At 32.3% G+C, this 23,755-nt stretch overlaps 1 protein-coding gene and 1 pseudogene across 1 annotated transcript; both read left to right on the top strand.

The window, feature by feature from the left end:
- Positions 1-1,868: 1,868 nt before the first annotated feature.
- LOC130797283 (uncharacterized) lies at positions 1,869-3,324 on the top strand. Its single transcript, XM_057659827.1, has 2 exons — positions 1,869-2,493; positions 2,572-3,324. Exons 1-2 carry the CDS (start codon positions 1,869-1,871, stop codon positions 3,249-3,251), a joined length of 1,305 nt encoding a protein of 434 aa, XP_057515810.1. The 3' UTR covers positions 3,252-3,324.
- An 18,294-nt stretch (positions 3,325-21,618) lies between these two features.
- On the top strand, positions 21,619-23,734 carry LOC130797282 (rRNA-processing protein fcf2-like; annotated as a pseudogene).
- Positions 23,735-23,755: the final 21 nt, after the last annotated feature.

Genomic DNA, 23,755 nt, shown 5'->3' with positions numbered 1-23,755 from the left:
GCGCATAAATTTGGGCGACTGTGATTTTTTTTTCCGTATTAATTTTTTTTAATTATTATTATTATTATTGTTAGTACTATTTTTTATTTTCCGTATTAATTTTTTTTTTATTTTCCGTATACATTTTTATTCTTGATAAATTTAAATTTTTAAGATTTTTTTATTTACGTAATATTTATATTATTATTAAAATTGTTACTTAATCTTGTCATTATTATAATTTTTATTGTTGATAATTTTAAATTTTTTAGATTCATTTATTTACGTAATGTTTTTAATTTGTTGTTGTTGTTGTTGTCATTATTATTATTATTATTATTATTATTATTATTATTATTATTATTATTGTAGTCATTAATGTACTTAATTTATATTATTTATATTTCAATTTTGCAGGAGTTTGAAAACTTTGGAGACAACGTAGACTACTCCGGTAGCTTTGTTACGGATAGGGAATTTATCTCCTTAGATGAGTTACATAGTTGGGCCGATGCGATAGCAATAACAATCGGTTTTCAATTTACACGTGCTTCTTATAAAAAGAAAGAAGGACGTTCTAGAGTTAGTGTCTATTTAAGATGTCACCGCTATGGTAATATTAGGGATGATGTACATAATCTAGATAATACTGCCCGACCTGGTTCTAAAAGTAGAAGTTGCGGGTGTAAATTTATGATTGTAGGAAGTAGTCGTAAACCACTAGAAAAGACCTTGGACGGTAAGGGTGTGTCCTGGTGAAAAGGGAAAACATAACCACCCGTTCTTGGTGTACATAGATGGTCATGTAAGGGCAAATAGGATTAATGTAGACATTCGGGAGCACATACGACAGCTTAGTGCAACCGAAATGCAACCGGCCTTTATTATGAATTCTATTAGAGATAATTTTCCTGGTTTTTATGCTAGTATGAATCAGATATATAATATTAGACAATCAATAAGGAGAGAAGAGATGGAGGGTAGGACTCCCCTTCAACACTGTCTTCATATGGCCACAGAACTTAATTATGTGGTCTGGACAGACTTGGATAACGAAGGGCAATTGAGCAGACTATTAATTTCAAATCCTACCTCTATCCAAATGATACGTACGTGGCCGTATGTTGTGCTGATAGATACAACGTACAAAACGAACAAACAAAAGTGGCCACTATGTGAAGTGATCGGAATGACGCCAACCAATCACAATTTCTTGGTTGCGTTTTGTTTGATGCGAGATGAGGCGGCTGTGTCGTATTCGTGGGTGCTGCAGGGATTGAGAGATATTTTCGGCACTGCTCAGACTCCTAGCGTCATTGTAACCGATCGAGACGAAGGTTTATCTGCAGCTATTCGTGACGTCTTCCCAGGTAAAAAGGCTTTGCTGATTCATTATTGTGGTTATAGCTAATGATAATGTCTTAATTACGTTCAATGTTTTATTTAATGTAGATGTGCGGCATTTGTTATGCATCTGGCATATTGGCAACGACGTTGAGAACATGGTGGACAAGTTGTGTGGCGGCAAGAAAAATCAACAAGGGCAGGTATTCAGGAAAAGTGGATGGAACCCCTTGGTTGAAAGTTCTACGATCGAGGAATATGAAGATAGATGGCAAGTGATCGTCAGTACGTGGTCGGTTAGGAACAAAAAGGTCGTTCGGTATTTGACTGGAACATGGATTCCACTGAGAGAGAAATTTGTCCGTGCGTGGACGAATGATTGTTTACACTTGGGTAACCGGACTACCAGCAGAGTTGAAAGCCAACACTCGTCTTTTAAGTATTACCTTGGTAGCGGTAATAGCTCATTCGATACCCTTTTCAAAAGGGCACACGCACAAATTACAAATCAGCAAGCTAGAATCCGACAAGCGCTATAGGAATCCATGTCTTCTGTACCAAGATCGATGCGACAGCATTACTTTAGACCTCTATATCGCCACGTATCTCTCTATGCCTTGGAGCAGCTCCAGCTTGAGTATAACCGCATGTTAGAACTCGGTGATTTTGTGTTTAACAAATGTGGTTGTGTACTTCAACAAACCCATGGATTGCCGTGTGCATGTTATTTACATATGTCCATCGGATCACATGGTACTTTGTATTTGGATGACATTCATGAATTCTGGAGTACTTTGAGGTACACAGAGGTAGGAGACGAAACCGATGAAGGAGTACGATACCCGAACGCCAATGACAAAGAGTACTTTCAATCTCTGGTCGAAGTCCTCAAATCCGATCCCGCTGTTGTTCACCGAACGTCTCAGTTACTTGAATATGAACTACACCCAGATGGCGCGGAAATACCTGAGCCTTACGCTAGTCCACCGAGAAAGGGAAGACCAAGCACAAGTAAAAACATGAGAAGGAGAAAAAGTTCATTTGAATATAGCAGATCATCTTCTCGCGGTCGAGGGTCTACATCTTCTTCCCGCGGGAGATCTAGTGGCAGATCTAGTGGTCGAGAGACGCAATCCTCAGTAGGAATTAAGTTCAGTTTCAACTTATCCGGTACTTGACTTTATTTTTCGTTTTTTGCATTAATTCGTCTCAGTTTACGCATATTAACTTTATTTACATTTATTGTAGATGATCCTGGAGGTCGAGATTTTTCACACTTTCCATGGCCTAATAACATCCCATTTATCCTTCCTCCTTACTTGTTCGACTGGATTAATGTGTTAGGTGATGGTAACTGTGGATTTAGAGCAATTGCTGTCACAGAGCTGGGAGGCGAGGAAGCATGGCCTCTTTTAAGGCGTGCTATGAGTATGGAAATGCAAATGAACAGAGCGCAATACCTAACTTTGTATCTATCCCAGGAGTCACTAGACGAGTCTATATTCAGAATAGGTTCACACGCAAATGGACCTGCTCCTTTCATGCACTGGATGGATGCACCGATGGCTTTGTACTCTGCAGCAACATTTCTAAACATTGCCATTGCTTATTATGGTTCTGCTGACGGTGATTCGCAATACAACTGTTTGATTCTTCCGTTAAGGAAAGCATCGGGCGTGAATAGTGTAAATAAAGTAATACATATATGTTGGGTTAATAGAAATCATTTTGTTCAACTTTTAATGAACGATGATTCGTCCCCTTTACCGCCGATCCATCAAAGTTGGAAACAAGCAGCTGACAATTTCACCAAACATCTTGACACACATTTCAGTACGAGGATTATGCTCTGGAATAATCTACGCGGGCCACGATCACAACCAACTAATACCACCGCTGACGATGCTGTAAATTTAGATACTCCATAGAATTTATACACGACATTCATTATAAATTGTATATAATCCATAATTATACTATTGTGTATACGAATGACATTCATTGACGAAAAAAAATGCAATAATTAATGTAAAATAGTTTCAGTACAGACTATGCAGGGTCATGCCCTTTAAAAATTTGCCATTCTTCAAATAAATCTCTACAATCATTAAGGTATATTTCTAACGCATGTCGTTGACGGGGGTTCAAATCCGCAACCTTAGCAGGTAGTCTTGCCAGTGGAGCGAATCGACTGGGCCATTCATTCAGGAACTGAAAACACAAAAGGATAATGTCCGTTATTAATTCATTAAAAAAAAAATCTGAAAAAAAAATGATAATAAAACTCACGTATTCAGATCTGCTCTGAGAAGGACCAGGACCGGAAGTAGGCCCTTCGTCCGGGGCTATGTACGGGTGTGAGCACACTCTGAACCAATCAACGTAATTAGGTTCAGCCTCTGAAGGAACAGAAGCCCGACGAAGTCCCTGCTCAACAAGGCGGGCACTATAGGGGAACCTACTCTATGCCTCCAAATATACAGCAGAAGAAGGAAAGGTCACGTAGTAGGTACCGTGTGCTGGTCGGACAGCCTTGGCTGGTCTAATAGGAGCGGGAGGAATAGCCTGCACGAACCCAATCTGTCGCAATGTCCGCTCCGGCAAATACACCTCCACAACATCAAAGCACGTGATACCCCCGATTACGGTGGTGCGTGGGTGATCATTCAGCAACGCACCAGCAGCAGAATTGTAGGGAGTCCATTCAACCTGCATACAAGCGAAGTTCATAAAAAAATACTATAAATTGAAAACAACATGCATGACAAAATGTAATGTACAGTACCTGAGTCTCCGTCAATGAATCAAGAACCTTGCGACAGTCCCTCAACCTGTCCAGCTCACGACATGGTTTTTTCGGTGTCCACATCTCCGCCCTAGTCATGTTTGGCACATCTTCTCGGCGAGCATGAGGGCGGAAAGCGGGAAAGTACTCATAGATCCATGTCTGCAGCAATGTGAGGCATCCAGCAATGGTCTTGCAACCAGCCCTAGATGCCATTCCGAGCTGCCTGTACAAGAACGCCAAGGTCACCGCACCCCAGGCCACGTCATGCTGATCGTCGTTCACGGCAAGTATCGGGTGAGGTCGCATGCCAATTCTGGACTTATCCGCCAACAAGGTAGAGCCGATGACAGCCATGTAGTACGCTGTCTTCTGGGTATCCATGGCCTGCGACCTATGACACAGCCGCATCAATTTAGCAACGGTTATGCATCCGCCGGTGAATGAACCTTTACGCCGAAGCTCAGACAGAGGCTCCCCGAACAGATTGGTGATACCAACCTCCCACTCCGCCTCCGAAGGCTCAGCCGGCAGAGAACCTTCAATAGAAATACCCAATATGCGTTGCACGTCGTGCAACATAATCGTCATCTCTCCCCAGGGCATGTGGAAGGTGTTCGTATCCGGCTGCCACCTCTCGACGAACGCAGATATCAAAGCACAATCGATGTGCTGGTGCATAATGACCGGTAGTCGGCCGAGGGAAGTGGCAGGTAGAACATCGTTTAGCGCATCGGACATATCCTTCAGTCCGATGATGGACTCCACCGGTCTCTTTCTAATACGGCAATCTAGAATGGGAGGCGTACGCTCGGAGCCGTCATAAATAAGTTTAGCTATGTGCCCGCCATAGCTAGGGATCAGTCGCGTATCTGTCGGCCCACCGGGCTGGGGTGATGTCACTAACCAGTCCGTGTTATTGGACTGTGTGGGCCTGCTCTCCTGTGGCGGCTGATTATCGACAAAACTACGTCCTGCGCGCTCAGATACGGCAGAAGAACTCGGGCCGCCTCGGGCAAATCTGTCGTCGGGGCCGCGAACAACAGCCCAGTCCAATTGGCGAGACTCAGTAGCTTGGAACTGAACATCATCAGCATCATTATCATCATCACTATAAACCCCCCAACTACTCTGGAGGCTGTCAGCCTGGTCATCAATAGGAGTACGCACTTGGTTCAGCGTACTCGACCTTTGGGCCTCACTGTGTCTGACAGCCTCTTCATGCCTAGCCCTCCTAGCAGAACCCGTCACCCCCCTCTCATGCGGGTCCCCTCTAAGTAAAGTAGGCCTTGAACTATTACCTCTCAACAATTGCCTAAAAAAACCTTTTCCTTTTCCTTGATTACCAGCCATTTTCTACAATTTTTACAGTTTCATTCAAACATAAATAATAATTTAACAACAAAAAATTTAACATACAAATTTACACTAATAATTTATAAAACAACATATGAACATATTTTTAATAATAAAAAAAATAACAATCACATTAATAATAACATAATTAATTATAATAACATTAACATATATTTAATAAAAAAAAATACAATCACAATAATAATAAAAATAAAATTAATAATAATAACATTAACAACAATAATAACATACTTCAAAATTTAAATTAATTATTCCTAAATATACCGAAAAAAAAAAAAATTAAAAAGGAGTCGCCCAGATCTGGGCGTCTCCTTTTCATTTTTTTTTCTTTTACATTCAAAACAATATATAAAATTTACTAAAAAATATAAAAATTACACATTACAACATACAAATTTACAATAATAATTCAAAATTTATACCAATTAATCCTAAATACACGAAAAAAAAAAAAAATTTCAAAACAGTCGCCCAGATCTGGGCGGCTGTACCCCGGTTCAGGCGCCTAATTTTGGGCGCCTGAACCGGGGTCCAGCCGCCCAGATCTGGGCGACTCGTTTTGAATTTTTTTTTTTCTTTTGCAACTAATTAAATTAAAAATAACTTACCTCGATTAATAATTTGGGGATTGTACTTAATTTTTGCTCCGAGATTTAGCTTTAGTGAGTTGTATTTAGTTGTAGTGAGAATAATTTTAGTTGGAGTGTGGTATATATAGGAATTTTACCCTTAAAATGTTGTTAATTTTTTATAAAGTAAGGGTAAAATGGTAATTTACTCAGGGGGGTGGCGATAAAATGAAAAGGGTGGCGGAATATAAGGATTGGGATAATTATTTCACTTTAAAATAGACATAGTTTAAGAAAAATAGTAGTATATTAAGAGTAAGTGATATGTACGGTTAGGGCTCTATATAAAAATTAAAAAATTCTCTTTATCATTAATAATTTTAACTTTTAAGAGAATTTTTTTTAAAAAAACTTTTCAACAGAATTTAATTTAGAAATTGAAAAAAAATTAATATTTTATATAATAATTTTGACTTTCCAAGAAATAATAAATGATAAACTAATAAAATATATATTTAGATTTTTATGTTTTTAAAGTAAAAATAATATTAAATTATATAAATAAAAATACAAGATTGTTTTTCATATATAACCCTTACAGTTGTATTTATGATTTTTCATAAATTAAAGTAATAGAAAAATAGATTGACATAAACAAAAGTAAAAGTATAGATGTGGAGTTACTTACTAGAGAAAAGAGTGAAAAATTAGGGTGAAAAGATACCAAAAAGTAATCAAAACTAATCTTTTTATTCTACTAAGCAAATACCCAAGAGATATGCTTTTAGACTTCTTTCTTTTTCTTTTTCATTATAATTTGTTTTATTTTACTTTTTCGACTTACTTTATACTCCATTTAATTTTCACCTTTAGTAGATGTAAATATTATTTTGTGTTTACTGAATAAGACACATAAAAATAACAAGTAATGTAAATAAATAAATGGATAACCGAAGGGGGTCATAAGTTACACCTTTAAGGCTTAACTCTCTTTATGTTGCTTCAATCAAACAAATTTACTTTATTGATTTATATTAATTTATTATTGAAAATATATAAAATAAAAAGACAAATTGTAGATTTAAATCTACTTCATATATGTGATAAAAAAAACAAGTATGTAGAAATACGATCATTAATAGTCAGAAATTTATTATCAAAAAAGCAACATCCTACTCCTACTCCGTCGCATCCCATTCAATTTACATCATTTTCTATTTTAGTCCGTTCCACTTAATTTATATCATTTTTATTTTTGGATAACGATCCATCACTTTGTTTAATCTCATACATAATATTCTTTTAATTTCATCGACACAATTCATACACTCTCTTCATTTATTACTACTTTTTTAAAAGCACCCATCTTTCTCTTTATTGCAAATCAAAGACGACGGAGGCAGTATTTATTTATTATACTCCTAGACTCGTACATGAATACTCTATCTGTTTCTTTTTGTTTTTTCCATTTACTTTTTTGCACAGTTTTCAATGTAAATTTTAAATCCCAATATCTCTAAATACACATAATAAAAATACGTAATAAAAAAATACACATTAAAACAAATCTAATGAGATCTTATATGGATATAGTTTATCTTCTAAATATGTGTCAAAAACATTAATTAAATTTCTCTCTCATCAAGGTGAAATATTCAAAATGGACAGAACTTTAGGGAACCAGTAGTTATTATGAATGATTTTATTTGATTTTAAGACATTATAATAGATATTTTAATTTTAATTTTATTATTTAATTCTATGACTTATAACTAAACCGTATATATGTATCAATTTCTTATTTTCTTTAATTTTTGTAAATTTTACTTATTTGAACTTATTTCACTTTGCCTTATATAATTAAATTTTAAAATAAAAAATTGTAGCTCCAAATTAAATTGATCGAACATTTTTGGGAAATAAGCCATCAATCTATCATTGCTACAACGAACTTCTCTCCTTCATGGCCTCCACCCGCTATAATATTTTTATGGGAAAAGTGTTAAAAAGATACTTAATAAATTTTTTTTTAAAAAGTACCTAATGAAAAAAGTTTTGTCAAAAAATATTTAATTAAGAGTATTAATTAACGTTTTTCTTTAATGGACCGTCAAATATAACGGTTGACTGGTCAAAATTGTAAATTCTTCTTTCTCATTTTCAATTTTTTTCAAATTCAATTTTCTCATTGTCTTATTCCTCTACTTTTTACTCAAAAACGAAGTTAAATTGAAAAAGAAATTGAAGATGAGGAAGAAGAATATTTTATTTTGACCAGTCAACCGTTATATTTAATGGTCAACTGAAGGAAAACGTCACTTGGTACCCTTTGGAAAAGAAAAAAATTTTATTAGGTGTTTTTGGCAAAATTTTTTTTATTTGGTACTTTATGGATAAAAAAATATATCAGGTACTTTTTGAATATTTTCCCTATTATTAATTTATTTGAAAAATTAATAGATTTTAATAGATTTTCTATTTTTTTGAAAAATTTCACATTAAAAGTTTATTATATAATCATCATGATACCCCTATTTATAGAAATTAAAAAACGTATTTTAAGATAAGAATAATAAATGTCACATTGCATTATTATTATTATTATTATTATTTATTATTATTATTATTATTATTATTATTATTATTATTATTATTATTGTTGTTGTTACGGAACAACTTTAATTAGGTAGCCATGTGATGCAAAGTAGGCGGCTCCAAAATGCAATTGGAAGCAAAGCTACTTTCATTATTGAATTCTTACGTTGATTATCCCGAATCACCCGCGAAAGATACATCGTTCCCATATTTAATCATTCAACTATTTTTTTTATAATTAAAATCATTCAATTTGATCTTCCAAAATTCTTTGTTGAGTTGGTTGTTTATTTTGTAGAATCTTGATTAATTTAATTTGAAGCATATGATCCAAAAAATAAAACCCATCTGGAACGTAGGTAGGATCTTAATGTAATAGAATCGTGCTATCCTATTTATAGCACGATCCTACGATAATTGGATCCTACATGAGTTGTTTCAAACATCAAATATTTTCATATGATACAGATTTCACTTACATTTAAATATATATTTAAAATAATTATATCAATACCTTTATAAAATTTAAGTTTTTCTTGATTTGCTGTTTAAAAATGATTATTAAAGTATTTTTCTTTCAAAACTTAATAGATGAAGTCAAATAAGTTTTTACTTACACCTTAAAACATAAAAAGAGAACAAATATAATTGTTAATAAGTAATTCAAAGCATATTAATGCATATTTATAGGTTCACAATATCCTACAATCCGATTCTACCGATTTCGATCCTGCCCCCTCAACGATTCTAATAACTTTAAGTAGAACTACTTTTTTGCTTAATGGATTGCTTTCAATTTTTCTTGAACAATAATAGTGTTAGTTTTATTTCATCTGTCTAATCAAATTTATCACATATATATTTTGTGAAAAAAAAGTGGATGGATTGGAATTATATGGAGAGAAGAAAAAACGTGTAGATACGAAGAAAAAATAAGTTAAATAGTGTAGGTTATGATTAAATATAGAAATAGTGTGAGTTTGGTGGGAAGAACTAAAAAAATGGGCAAAAATTTATAGTAGAAATTAATGGTATTTATTATTTTTCTTTAAAAATAAATCTAGATGATTAAAAATAATTTACAATCTAAATAACAGTCAAGGAAAAAATCAAATCTTATTGCAATTGAAAAAAATATTATTATTCTTAGATAAGATATTAAATTTAATTTTCATATTACTGATATATGCTTTTTCTTTTCTCGGGCCCTAGCAATCTCAAAAAAAATATATTTGCCCAAGGGGTAAATCTTCCATAAGAAATACCAAATCCAAAACCCAAGAATATAAAAGTGTTGATGCTCGGTGAATGTAGTATACATTTTTTCTTGATTTGTTAGTTGTTAGCCTTTTGTTACCAATTGTTCAGGTTAATTATAATGTTTTTATGAGCGGTAACAATAAAAAATAATTATTATTGAAAGTTAGAGCACTACACATGTTTTCACTTTTTTTACTTGAATTATTTTTTTTATAATAATAGTAGCTTTATATTATTCGTGTTATTTTTTTTTATGATAAAAAATTATTTTATTACGATATGACTTATTCCACTTAATTTGTATGGCTTATCAACCATTATATAACTCAAACAATGACAATATTGATATTTCCTGCACTATTAAACAAAACTAATTATATTTTTCAAATATAAACCTTAATTTATTTGTTTTAATGCCCTATCATTCGCTCATAATCCCATTGTGAGCAAGGGTAATATTGACAATTATTCTTGAGTGCAAGTAAAAAACAGAAAAAATATATCCTTTATGTGAGAATTTTACTCATTAAATGTTGCAATTTTGCAAATTATCACAAAGCACTAATCAAAAAAATAAAGAGCATTACACTATTAACATACAAATAAAATAGAAAAATAGAGTATATACTAGAATACTTCTACTAATTTAATTTAATTGTTGCTTTTGGTTGGGCACAAATATTAAAAAAATGAGAAGACCACCTAAATTAGTAGACTCGTGTGTAATACTAGGTATTTTTATCTTGAGAAAATAAGAGGACCACTTAAAATAGTAGACTCATGTTTAATATTAGGTATTTTTAATATTAAAAAATAAAGGAATCACTTAAACATGTATGTTTTCAATTGAAAATGAGACAATCAGCTAATCTTGTGAGAGACCGTCTCTTAAAGAGACAACCTGAAAATAATAATAAGTCCACATTCTTATTCTCTCTTTAAGTATTAATTAAGATATTTAGCATATATATTTATTGTGTCACTTAAAGAGACAGTCTCTCAAAATAATTTGTATTTTAGAATTATCAATGTCTTTTAATTATAAGTTGTTTGCACAATGAATAGATAAAGCAATGCGTACGAATTGAGCACTATCTATATTGGATGAAGTGCCTTGATTAATGATCTGCAAAGTCGGTGAATGCTTGATATGGTAGTTTAAAATTGATGTGAGGGAATATGGACTACTAATAAACATCAAAAGTGAAGATTTTATTTGACTTATTGAATCTTACCAAACCACCCAATCGATGCACATCTTTACTAGCTTTAGTAGGGTTTGCTACCAAATTGTTTGAGTGGTACGCATATATAATACTTCTCTCTTTTTTTTTCTACATTTGCATAGGTATAAAAATTAAGAAAATATAGACAAAACATAAAAAAGACAATTATATCCTTTATTTTAATTTTAAATTGAACATGAAAAAAAAGAAAATTAACTTTTATACAAAAAATAGGGGTAAAGTAGATATTTATATAGTTGATATAAAAGTTAATGATATAGAGTAAGATAAAAATAGGGTAAAATAGATATTTATATGATTGTTTTATTACTAGAAATAAAATGTAGCAAGTAATATAAAATTTGCCAAAAATGAAAAATATAGTAAGTATTATGAAACGGAGAAAGTAACTACTAAAAACTGCTCTAAATATATTAATGTGATTTTTATATTTATCAAATATTATTTTGTGATCCCTTTTATTTGCTACATAATATTTAGAAAATTCATATAATTACTTTTATAATGTAGCCAAATTAATAATATAGAGATAGTATTGATTTATATTTAATTTGTAATGGTGACGATTAATTAACATTATAAGTAAAATTTGGTAATATTAATTAAACTATATTTCAATGATAAAATAAAAATAATATAAAATTACAATTTATTAAGTTCAAAATGTTACAAAAACAAATTAAATCATATAAAATAGCCTTTGATCAAAGAAAACATATTAGTATGTTACAGAAATATCATTAAAAGTAGTGTATGTTAAACCAAAATTGATCAAATACCTTTGTGTAACCATATTGAACTATCATTAATACTTGGAATTTAATTTACTTCATCACCAACACGTTAAATTTATTTATTTATTTTTGAGGTGACACGTTAAATTTAGTTTAATTTTAGATAATTTGAGTTTGTTCAGTTTAATTAAAAGTTAGCTTATGTAATTAAACATTATTATTATGGCTCTAAGAACACTGATTGGTTAATTAATAAATACAATAACATACCGTCGTACTCAATATTGAACGCCTGGTGACTAACTAGAGAGGTAGTAGACTGCCCCTCATACAAACAAAAGTCTTTTTTGATGATTCTTGTTTTCACTTGTGCTCACGCCGACAACTTTTTAAAAGTTATTTATATATTACATTTACTATTTCACACACAGTACAATTTATTATGAAATTCTTTACAAATAAGCTTTAGTTAAAAGAAGATACACTTTGTTTATATGAGTAATAGTAGTAATAACATAAATCTTTTGGTACTCTTTCTTTTATGTTCTTAACTTGAGGGTATTATATACACGTATACACCCCCACTTAGGATTGCTAACATCTTTGTTACACATTCAAGTTATAATCTATGTGCTCTAACGACCCGTTTAACATGTGGTGATAAAGATGGTATTGAGAATGAAAAACTATTGTAATTTTGGTTGAAAAAACTTTTGGTTACCTTGATGGTCATGCTTGTCTAACTTCAATCATCTTATTTTCTTCATAAAATTCATTCCAATGCATTACGATTGGGAGATGTGGTATTAGATGGCAATGAAAATTTGTAAACAAAATAACTTTTTTGTGATCAAAGTTTCATTACCATTGGAATGATATGAAACTTTTGATGAAATTTTACACTATAAATCATTCTCATTACTACCATTTAATACCACTAACCAAACGGGTCGTAAGATCCTACTCATATGACCATATTAGATGAACAAACACTTTTAAATTAACCAGAATTGTAAGGTTGCTTTGATAACTTTAACTTGTAGTACGATATCACTTAGAACATTATATTGCACATTTGATGACTATAATAGCACCTCACATGTCTAGCAATGCGCAACTTTATGTAGTTCTTCGGAAACTATGTGAAAAATGAAACTCAAGAGAGATTTTAATTTTTGAAAGATATTCATATTACAAAGAAAAAGGATAACAAGCTCTATTTATACAAAAAATAACTGAAGAAAAAACTAACTTTCCTAAAAATAGTCTAATCCTAAAAAAACCTAATAACCTTCCTTAATAATAGGAAGTAATTAGTAAAACCTAAATATTAACCGTTATTTTCTACACTCCCCCTCTAGTTGAGTGGTAGGTCTTGAACACCCAACTTGCAAAGTGTCACTTCAAATACTTTTGTTCTTATTGCTTTCGTAAGAATGTCCGCAATCTGGTTCTTGGATGTGACGGATGGAAGACTAATAACTTTCTTTTCAAGTTTCTCTTTTATGAAGTGACGATCTACTTCTATATGTTTTGTACGATCATGTTGAACTGGGTTCTTCGATATCCTAATTGCAACTTCATTATCACAATAAAGCTTACATGGTTTAGTTTGAGAAAAACCAAGATCATCTAACAACTTTCGAAGCTGTAAAATTTCAGTTACCCCTTTGGCGATACCGCTGAATTCTGCTTCAGCACTAGACAAAGATACAACCTTTTGCTTCTTACTATTCTAGGTTACTAGATTACCTCCAACAAAAGTAAAATATCTAGAGGTTGACTTTCTTCCTTCCATCTCTATCTCCTGCCCAATCGGCATCAGTATATACTAATAAATCAAGATTTTTTAAACAAAATACCTCGGACACACTTTCCTTTGAAATATCTAACTATCCTCATGATGGCTTCGAGATGATCAATTTGAGGAAGATGCATAACTCTACTCACAATTCCTACCGCGTATGCTATATCTGGTCTGGTATGAGAAAGATATATAAGTTTACCAACAAGTCTCTGATATTGCTCTTTATTAGCCAACTTAGCTCCCTCAACAATCTGTAAACCATGATTAGCTACTATTAGAGTTTTCGCTGGCTTGCAATCAATCATCCCTGTACTAGCGAGTAGATCAAGAATATATTTCTTTTGGTTTATGAATATTCCGAGCTTCAATCTGAGAACCTCAATTCCAAAGAAGTATTTTAGATTTCCAAGATCTTTCATTTAAAACTTTTCAAAAATTTTACCCTTTAACTTTGCTATCTCTTCCAAATCATCTCCTGTTATTATCATATCATCAACATATATTATTAGACATGTAATTTTCTTTTCTCGTGCTTTTAAGAATAAAGTATGGTCTGCATTATTTTGTCTATACCCAAATTTCCTCATAACAAGAGTGAATCTCCCAAACCATGCTCTTGGAGATAGTTTTAATCCATATAAGGCCTTTGTAACACCCCGAGATTTTAATTACGAAATTATTTAATATTTTAATAACTTTTAAAGATTTTACAATTATATTAAATTATTTCTGAATTAGTTTTAATAAATTTCTTGCATATATGAATTTATACATGAATTTAAATGTTTACTTTTATATATATATATATATATATATATATATATATATATATATATATATATATATATATATATATATATATATATATATATATATATATATATATATTAAAAATATAGTTATTACGATTTCTTAAATAAAGAGGTTCGAATCAAAATGATTATTTTATTAAAATGTGTGAACCCACGAAGGTGAGTCTCTTAGTTGGGTTTCGCAAGAAAATGAATCAATATAAATATAAATAAATAAATACACCTAATAATAAATAAACATAAACATAAACATAATAATAATAATAATAATAATAATAATAATAATAATAATAATAATAATAATAATAATAATAATAATAGTAATAATAATAATAATGTCAGTAGTACTAACAAGGATAAAAATCCATAAAACCCTAAATGCTCAAAACGTAGCCGTCACCTCTACTCCCTCTCTTCTCTTCTCTCTTTCTTTCACTCCCCTCTCCCTCACGGTCCATCTACAGCCCACGAGAACCATCGCAACAGGCCGCCTAGCAGCAGCAACCGACTGCGTTTTCTCTTCCCCACGACAACCACCAACAGCCGACCCAACTCCTCCCTCCAAGGGCAGCAGCAGCTGCGTTTGCTTCTCTTGACAGCAGCAACAACTGTTTTGGCTTCCCCACCGTTACCGAGCTCCATCTATGACACCATACTACAACAATTAACTATAGTTTCGCCTCTTTTTCTAGTCCCACCATTGTAAGCCACCTTTTCTTCCATTGTTTTGATTTTTTTTTTTACTTGTTTCTAATTGCAATTTTAACAAGTTTATGAGTTTGGTGTTGATTTTTGTGTGATTGTCATTGAATCTTGTTATGGGCAAGAATTTGATTGATTATTTGAATGTACTTATGAATTGGATTTTTGAAATGAATGAAAAATGTTGAACCTTGTATTATTTTCATTGAACCTTTTTATGGGTAAGAGTGCGTTTGATGAGTTTGACATATTTATGGCTTAGAGTTTGAAGTATGAATGAAAATAATGGTTGTGTGCTATTTTGATGGTGTCTTCGTACATGAGTAACTTTATTTGTGTTGAATGTGGGAGTTTTGTTAGGCATGACACTCTTAATTGGCCTTGTTGAAGTAAAAGAAATTATTAATGTTGATTACAAGTACTCTCGTTAGGTTATCGAAGTTATAATTAATGATATTAGTAAGGCTATGAACATAGTGTCAACTGTTGAGAATTATTAAAGTTACTTGTTATGATGTCTTGATCTTAGTTCTTTCTAACCTCATAGAATATAATAAATGATATTGCGATGTGATAACCTTAAGATTCGTCCTTGTCGTCATATTAGCACTACATCAACGTTAAGTGTGAATCGTGTTTTATATTAAGATGATGTGAATCGTTATAACTCAAAGTTAGTTGGTGTAATGAAACAGTTGACATAATCCTTTTATTCTTTGTCGATGGAAAAACTCGTGTTATTGTTGAATTGACGATTATGCTTGGTGTTGAATGAGATGCGTATGTGCTAGAAGTAATTGAAAACTTGTCGTGAATGGATGATAATGGTTACTTTGGCTTTTAGCTGGTATGACAAAGTAGTTAAGAGAACGTATTAGTTCTATTCATAACTAATATAGGTGCCCACTTCATAAGAGGAAAGTAGAACCTTAGTTGGGTGATTTTGGTAACTTGTGGTCGTGCAGTGACGCTTGCAGGCACTACACACGGTAATTAATTATCATATTCATCATTTCAAAGTATTATCCATATTTCATGATTATATGCATCGTATGAGAATTATAGAGCGCCAGAAAGTAAACGATGCTAGTGCATAGTCAAAATGGTGATATAGGCAAGTAGAATGAAAGCATTAGAAGACTGTGAGAACAAATTTCTATATAGTAGAGAACGCACCATGGTTTTGTGTGGTATCAAAGTGATTTCCTACTTATTCAGCCTTGATCATGATTAGTTGGCGTGACTCAACTAGATTATGTCCGATTGATTTAGTAGTCCCCTAGGCGAGATCCGACGGGATCACCGTAAGGGGAGTATGAGCATGCTTGGGTCACTGGGCGTCGGGTGACCGATACCGCCCCTTGACCGAGGTATTACCATGCGGGCTTTGCAAACCCTAATATGGTAGTACCCCAGTGTGTTAGTTTTTCCCAAAGGTAGGACCCGAGAGGGTCAGCTGGAGGGGGCATGAGCTCATACTTTGCCATGGGCGCCAGGTGGCCGATAACGCCCTTGGGCGTGTCACTATGCCATGAATAGAGAAAAGATCCACTACTTTTGAATATACTTCGAGAGATTAGTAGTTTGAAAGAGAAATTATGAGTAAATAGAGGTGTTTAGATAGATGAGTAGACTCGTTATTGCCATACTATATCGTTGTCTATAGTTTTGTTCCATGACTCTAATTGTTACAAGTTCATTAATTACTAACGTGTATGCGTTTGTTGTTGTTATTTGTTCATGACTCTCTATGATGTTCCTACTATGACACATTTGACTATGGTCATTATGTTGAGCAGCAGGAGGATCATAGTTTGACATGACAGGTATAGGAGCTTCTTTTGCATTGCATTGGGGAAAAGAGCAGAGTACGGTCGTAATAATTGTGTACAAGTTGCCTAATACTTGTAGATTTCATATTACTTGTAAAGTTTTCTTTTGGATTGTATAATTTCTTTCGTATGGAGCATATGACTCCTTGTATGATCCATAGTTCCGCTGCATAGTTTTTGGATGTATAGTAGTGAGAATACTCCTTTAGTATCCGTCAAATCGATGCGTTAACACTGGAACTACGATCCTTGTTAGAGTTGATGATTTGAGAAGCCGACGATGATTCATTCCGTCGTGACATATTTTTGAAAGGCATTAAAGGCCTTAGATTAGTTTAGTTATGTTAATCATTTATATATACTTGTCACATCCTCAGTTTTAACTGAGATGCTGCCAAAATTTTCACTTATTCACCTTTTAATTAATCTAGATTAGCAACAATTGAAAATAACTAAAATTGTATCAATTTTAGCAACAGGAGAGGAGAAAAAGTCTCAGAGAAATCAATCCCATAGGTTTGTGTAATTGTTGTAAGATTTGCAACAATTGATCCATTGAATTGATTGTTGGTTTTCTTGATTGTCTCTAGAAATATTTTGTACACTCATTTTTGATATGTGATGAAACTATGGGTTTTTGAATTTCATTTATCAAGTTGAACCATAGGCTCTAATACCATGAAAAATAGAACTCAAGAGAGATTTTAATTTTTGAATTATATTCACATTACAAAAAAAAAAAAAAGAATAACAAGCTCTATTTATACAAAAAATAATTGGAAGAAAAAACTAACTTTCCTAAAAATAGTTTAATCCTAAAAATAACCTAATTCTAAAAATATCTAATAACCTTCCTTAGTAATAGGAAGTAATTAGTAAAACCTAAATATTAATTGATATTTTCTACACTATGCACGTCGTACGTATATGCAAAAAAATAAAATTGCAAATACTAATGATAAAACGAGCATAACTCTCTCAATTTTTGATTTTGGACTTGTAATATATCGTTTAAACCGTAAAATCTCGAATTTAATCTCTATTTGAAAGCTCAACAAAAACTTTTACATTATGAAAGATATATCTTTTTTTTAAGATTAAGATGACCCTGCATTTTCTGTTCTTTAGCTTCTTATATTTTTATATTTTAGCATTGTTTTTTGCATGAAGTATATATTTCTACCTTCATAGAAAACATTAAATAAGTGCTTTTCCATTTTTCATCTAAATTTTTAAACGTATTAATTATTTCAAATTTACACACTGAATACTTACAAAAATCCTATTATTGTTGAATGTGATTTTGCATTCGTGGTGTAGCTATAACATTGAAATCCAAAGTTGAGTTGAAAAAAGGTAGAGTTGGAAAAAAAAATGAAAAATAACTAGTTAAAGAAGCGGGTTTATTTATATGGATATGATATATACTTCTATATGAAATTATGTATGAGCTACTGAGAGAGCGTTTTTTGGTGAAACGATCTCAAAGTAAGGAGCATATATGCTAATAATTGTGTTAGCTGGAGTGTTCAACCCTATAGGATGAACGTCACACAGTGAAACTGTGAGATCGTCTCACACAAGAATTTTGCGATTATGAATATGGATGATTGAATCATTGTAAAGAGTTAGGGTTCGGTCTATTAAAGGTCCTAATCAGATCCATCATATGAATGTGAATGATGATTGGGTTATTAGTAAGTCTTGTATAAGACTATTTTATCATTAGATGAGTCCATAGAATCAACTCATATCCCTAATTGATCACATTAAGATTGAAAGTGATCATGTTATTAAGAGTATAACTTATATAAGCGATCACTCGAAGACTATAAAAAATGATCAATTTAAGGTTATGTAATATTAATCACTTAAAATTGTATACGTGGTCACTCTGAATTGTAAGTGATTATTTTAATACTGTAAATATACATTAGGTCAGCCTACTAAAAATCAATTGGTCTTGTATGGGATAGTCTCACCGTGAGACGAACCCATACAAACGGCCCATTAGTAAAAGAATATTAAAGAGAATGAAAATTGAACTCCTAAGAAGTGTTTTTTTAAAAAAATAAAATAAAATAAATGTAACCGTTTTTTTCAAAAAAAATTTGGGATGGCCCAATTGAAGTCGTCTCACGGTTAGACGACCTCATTAGAAAATTAATCAATAAAAACAATCTCATCGTGAGCACAAATTCTTATATGAGATGGTCTTACCGTGAGACGTGCCCCATACTTGAATTAAATATTCTGATAATAAAAATTTTTAGCATAATAGACCTCTTGTATAGACTTGTCTTACGATCAGACGGTCTCATACAAGAGGTGTCATATGAGAATTTGTTTTGGGTCATCATATCATATAAAAAATGCGCCTTAATTATAACAATATAAGGGATATGACTAGTATAAAAACTCGTGCAATGCACGATTTATGAGAATAAAATATATAAAAATATAATTTCAAATAATAATGTAAGTATTATGGTGATTAAATTTATTGAATACATGAGCTTTTTAAAGTAAAAATTAAATAATTATTTTTTAAAAATTATTTATCAAATATATCACTTTTCATTCAATTAAATATATCAAATTTTAGATCAGATATATAAAATTGCTTTAATAACTTAAATAAATATTTTACCTAATTTAACTTCAATTTTTAAAAAATCAAATTCTAAATTAGGCAAATATTATTATATAATTAACTATTATTCATTAAAATAATTCTATTTGTCAAGACTCTCTAAACATAACACTTGTCATTTTCAGGCATTGATACGTATGATATGATATAATGGGCTAGATTAGTGTTTTTTCTATAATGAGGGGTTGAATAAAGGCTAAATGTGCCTGCCATAAATCCTATCTCCCTTTTCTGTGATCTTTCTCCCCTTATTCTTCCTGTTCTTCCAAGTTCTACTTCTCAATTCTATGAACCCTATAAAAATTTCCCCGAATCAGACATAAATCGTATCTTGGTATAATTATTTTGCTGGGAGCCGGTAGGCATTTCCATCAAGCTCGGTTTTCATAATCTCTCTTCAACTCTTCAAGGTAAACAAATCCCTAATTTTATCTTTTTTCGTTTGATTTAATTTTCCGGTTACTCTAATTTGCGGAATTTTTTTAACGAATGGGATGATCATTTGCCAACATTTCAATCATGATCAGAAAAACAGTGTAATTTTTCTCATTTACTCACGTTAATTGAATTGTAGTTTTACATTTAAGTATATATCTCAAGTAGACAAGTAGATGGAGAACTTTGCCCTCGTCAAAAAAAAAAAAAAATGTCCAGATTTTCTGTTATAATTCTTGTTCTATTTCGGTTGTTTGAAATGTAAGGTTTAAGCTTTGTGTACTCTCTCACTTTTCTAGTTATTTATTGATTTTCTTTTAGTCAGTGAATTAGTACATTTTTCACCAACATAAGTTTGCAATATGCTTTACAGAGAGTGTTGAATGCTGCAATATGATAGTATTAGTCTAAGCAATTTCTGAAAGTTGGATGCTGGAATTTATATTAATAACGTATGGCTGTTGCTAGCACAAGTTATATCTAGGTAAACACTAGGAACTTGTTATTGCATAACTAAATGATGCTTTGGATTAGCCTAGCAAGTGGGTTTAGGGAGAACAGTTGGTTAGTATGTTTAGGACATAGTTTCTTTGTTCTTTTAATTCTGCTGGCCTTTGGTCCTTATTTTTGCTATCCTTGATAAGGCATTTGGTCATTGGTGTTAAATACTAGTAATGAGAATGATTTTTAGTTTTAATTCTCATAAAATGTGTTATGTACTTATTTTCATTCTCATGGAATTACAGTTCTACCAAAGAATCTAAACAAATTCTCACCCTCAAATATGTTTTTTTCTTCTTAATTTTCCATTAACCTAATATCACGTTTTCGAATAGTAAAGGAAGGTAATGGATTTTGTGAAGAAAAAAATGATTGGAGTAGGGCAATTATGATCATTTACCTTGTCAAGTTGTTTTTCCAAGTTAAATTGCACTAAATTTCGTATTATTCATCATTTATTACCAATTACCAAACGGGGTGTAAAAGTTAAATTCTTGATAGATGTAGACTAGAATATGTTGTTTTCTTGATGGAGGTAAGGCCCAAGATTTTAAATATGAGTTGCGCAGCTTAATTCAATATGGATTACAAGTTATTCTTAAACTATATTCTAAATTCACATTTACAAGTAAATTACATTATAAAAGGAAAATGCAACAAAACATCAGATAAAGCTGAAATTTTGCTAGTAATTCTTGGTTAACTTTAATAGCTGCAAACTCCACAATTAAAATAGAAATTAACTAATAAAGCAACTAAACAATGGGAGACGTGAAATATTAAGAAAAAGCATCGAGTACATGTTTTGCAAAATTTCAAGTCTGTTACGATAACCATTAAATTTGAACAAACTTCACACATCAAAGACTAATTGAGACTAGATGGAATTTCAATGGGTTTGCAGGCTGCAGCGGGGCATCATCTCCTTCAGCTTGTTCCACTGCTATTATCTTCCAGTTAAAGCTTGATTTTCATTGCCTGAAAAAATGTCGGAAAACCAGCCTTTGATTGGCTTGACCTGGGAACCCAAGCTTCCATCCTTTGTACCTGCCTCATCCTCTTCCTCCTGGTCATCTAAGTCCCATTTCGCCCTTGAAAACAACTTGCTGTTTAAACCTGCTTCAGAACTTATTGATGGCTCGTAGGTTGCTCCAAATGATCCTACAAAACTCAACAAATTGCTTCGAAAACAAGTCAAAGACACTGCCGGTTCGAAGTGGTATGTTTTGTACCTATTCAAATTATTGGACTTCTGAACTTTATTCTCCTTTTGTTGAATTTTTTTGATAAGTTTTGTTGTGGGAAACAGGTTTGATATGCCTGCCCCAGTTCTAACTTTGGAGTTAAAGAAGGACCTCCAACTACTAAAGGTTAATTGTTTTGAAGTTGTTAGTTGTAATGATTACTTTTTTTATTTGATTTTGCAAATAAATCTAAAGAATAAAGCATGTCCATATTTATTTTATTGGCTGAGTTGTATATGATTTCAATTCTAGTGAACTTGGGTATTGTATAGGTGTAGTAACATTGTGTTTTGACAGTTCAAGAGATTTCTCATTGTGTTGGTCTATATTTGGCAGTACGATAATTGTATCACCTTGTTACAAGCACTGATCTCAAGGGCCTCTAAATAGTTTTTCCCAAATTAGATGGACTAAGAAGTTCCTTTTAATAGGTTTGAATGGACTATGGATTATATGGACTCTGAATAGGTTCATAGTCTTATTTGATCATTTACTGAATGAATGAGGTGTTTAGATTGTTAAGGTGGGTTTTTTCATTGATTTGAGCATAAGAATGAAGTAGGGAGAATGTTCAGATGCCTTGGGTTCTTATTCCAGAATAATGATATATCCAACAAGATGTACTCCATAGACCTAAGTGTGGGTTGCAAAAATGGAGAGCGGCTACTAGGATATTATGTAATTGAGTTGCACCCCTAAAACTAATAGACAAGTTTTATTGGACAACCATTAGACCAACACTACTATATGGATGGACTTTTAGAACAGATCTTTTTTGAATAAGCTTTGATTATTGATTGATTGATTGACTCTCTTCTTAGCAAGTCTGTTCTTACTAAAATGATTATTTAGAGCCTTGGGATTGTAATCTGCCGTAAATATTATGGAACATAAGAAATATATAGGTCAGCTTATTATAGGCTTTAAATTTTAATGGTCATGGTAACCTACATGATGGTGCTATAGTAGAAAGTAATTTTCATACATGATATTGTCCAGACAATTACAATTCCCCAATGATTATGCTTCCCAGACTTGTTCCTTTGAATACTAATTTCTGGATACAAAATTGCTAACTTACCTCTGTTTTATTCAATTCTTATCGACCTATGCAAAGGCTTAATGTAGGGAGCACTTTAGTACGTTCAGAGTTCGTTTTGTTTTTAGAACCAATACTATTACCATTTTGAATGTCTTGCACTTGGCTTATTTTATGTTCTTTTAACTGGTGACAATGATGGCTTTATTCATATTCATTGCAGTTGAGGAGTGTCATTGATCCAAAAGACATTACAAGAGTGATACCAAGTCCAAGACATTGCAGAAGTATTTCCAGGTAAATCATATTTTGTACAATTGTTATGCCTTCATCGCTGTTAATATATTTTAGTGTCTTCTATCTCATAATTTAACGCCAATAAGGCTCCGACATTGTTGTTGTTATTGTCATGATTTATCTTTTTTCCACTGTAGGTGGGCACTATAGTGGAGTCCGCATCAGATTTTTTTCTCTGCCAGGCTCACTAAAAAGGAGAGGAAGAGCAGCATTGCTGACGAGCTGCTTTCTGATGGGTCCCTTGCACACTACAGGTAAGTCGTGAAAATGTTACTCCATTGTTAGTCTGTGAAGCCCTGCAAATCTTCAGAATCCTTGCTGGTCTGCTAACATACCCGATCTTACCTTTTACCCAGGAGACGCAAGGTAAGAGAAATTGAAGACCAGCATCGAACTGGTGGAAATGAAAATTGGAAGATAAGGGGCAAATCTACTCTAAAACGAGCCAAGAAGAAGAGGCATATCCCAGAAAAGAGGCACACATCTTCCAGAAATGATAAAAAGCGCTTCAAAAGAATCTAACTGTATATTCTGAGACATGAA

Source organism: Amaranthus tricolor, chromosome 12, assembly GCF_026212465.1.
Source record: "Amaranthus tricolor cultivar Red isolate AtriRed21 chromosome 12, ASM2621246v1, whole genome shotgun sequence".
Classification (NCBI taxonomy): Eukaryota; Viridiplantae; Streptophyta; class Magnoliopsida; order Caryophyllales; family Amaranthaceae; genus Amaranthus; species Amaranthus tricolor.
The sequence above is the reverse complement of the archived record's forward strand: the minus strand, read 5'-3'. Positions and strand labels throughout refer to the sequence as shown.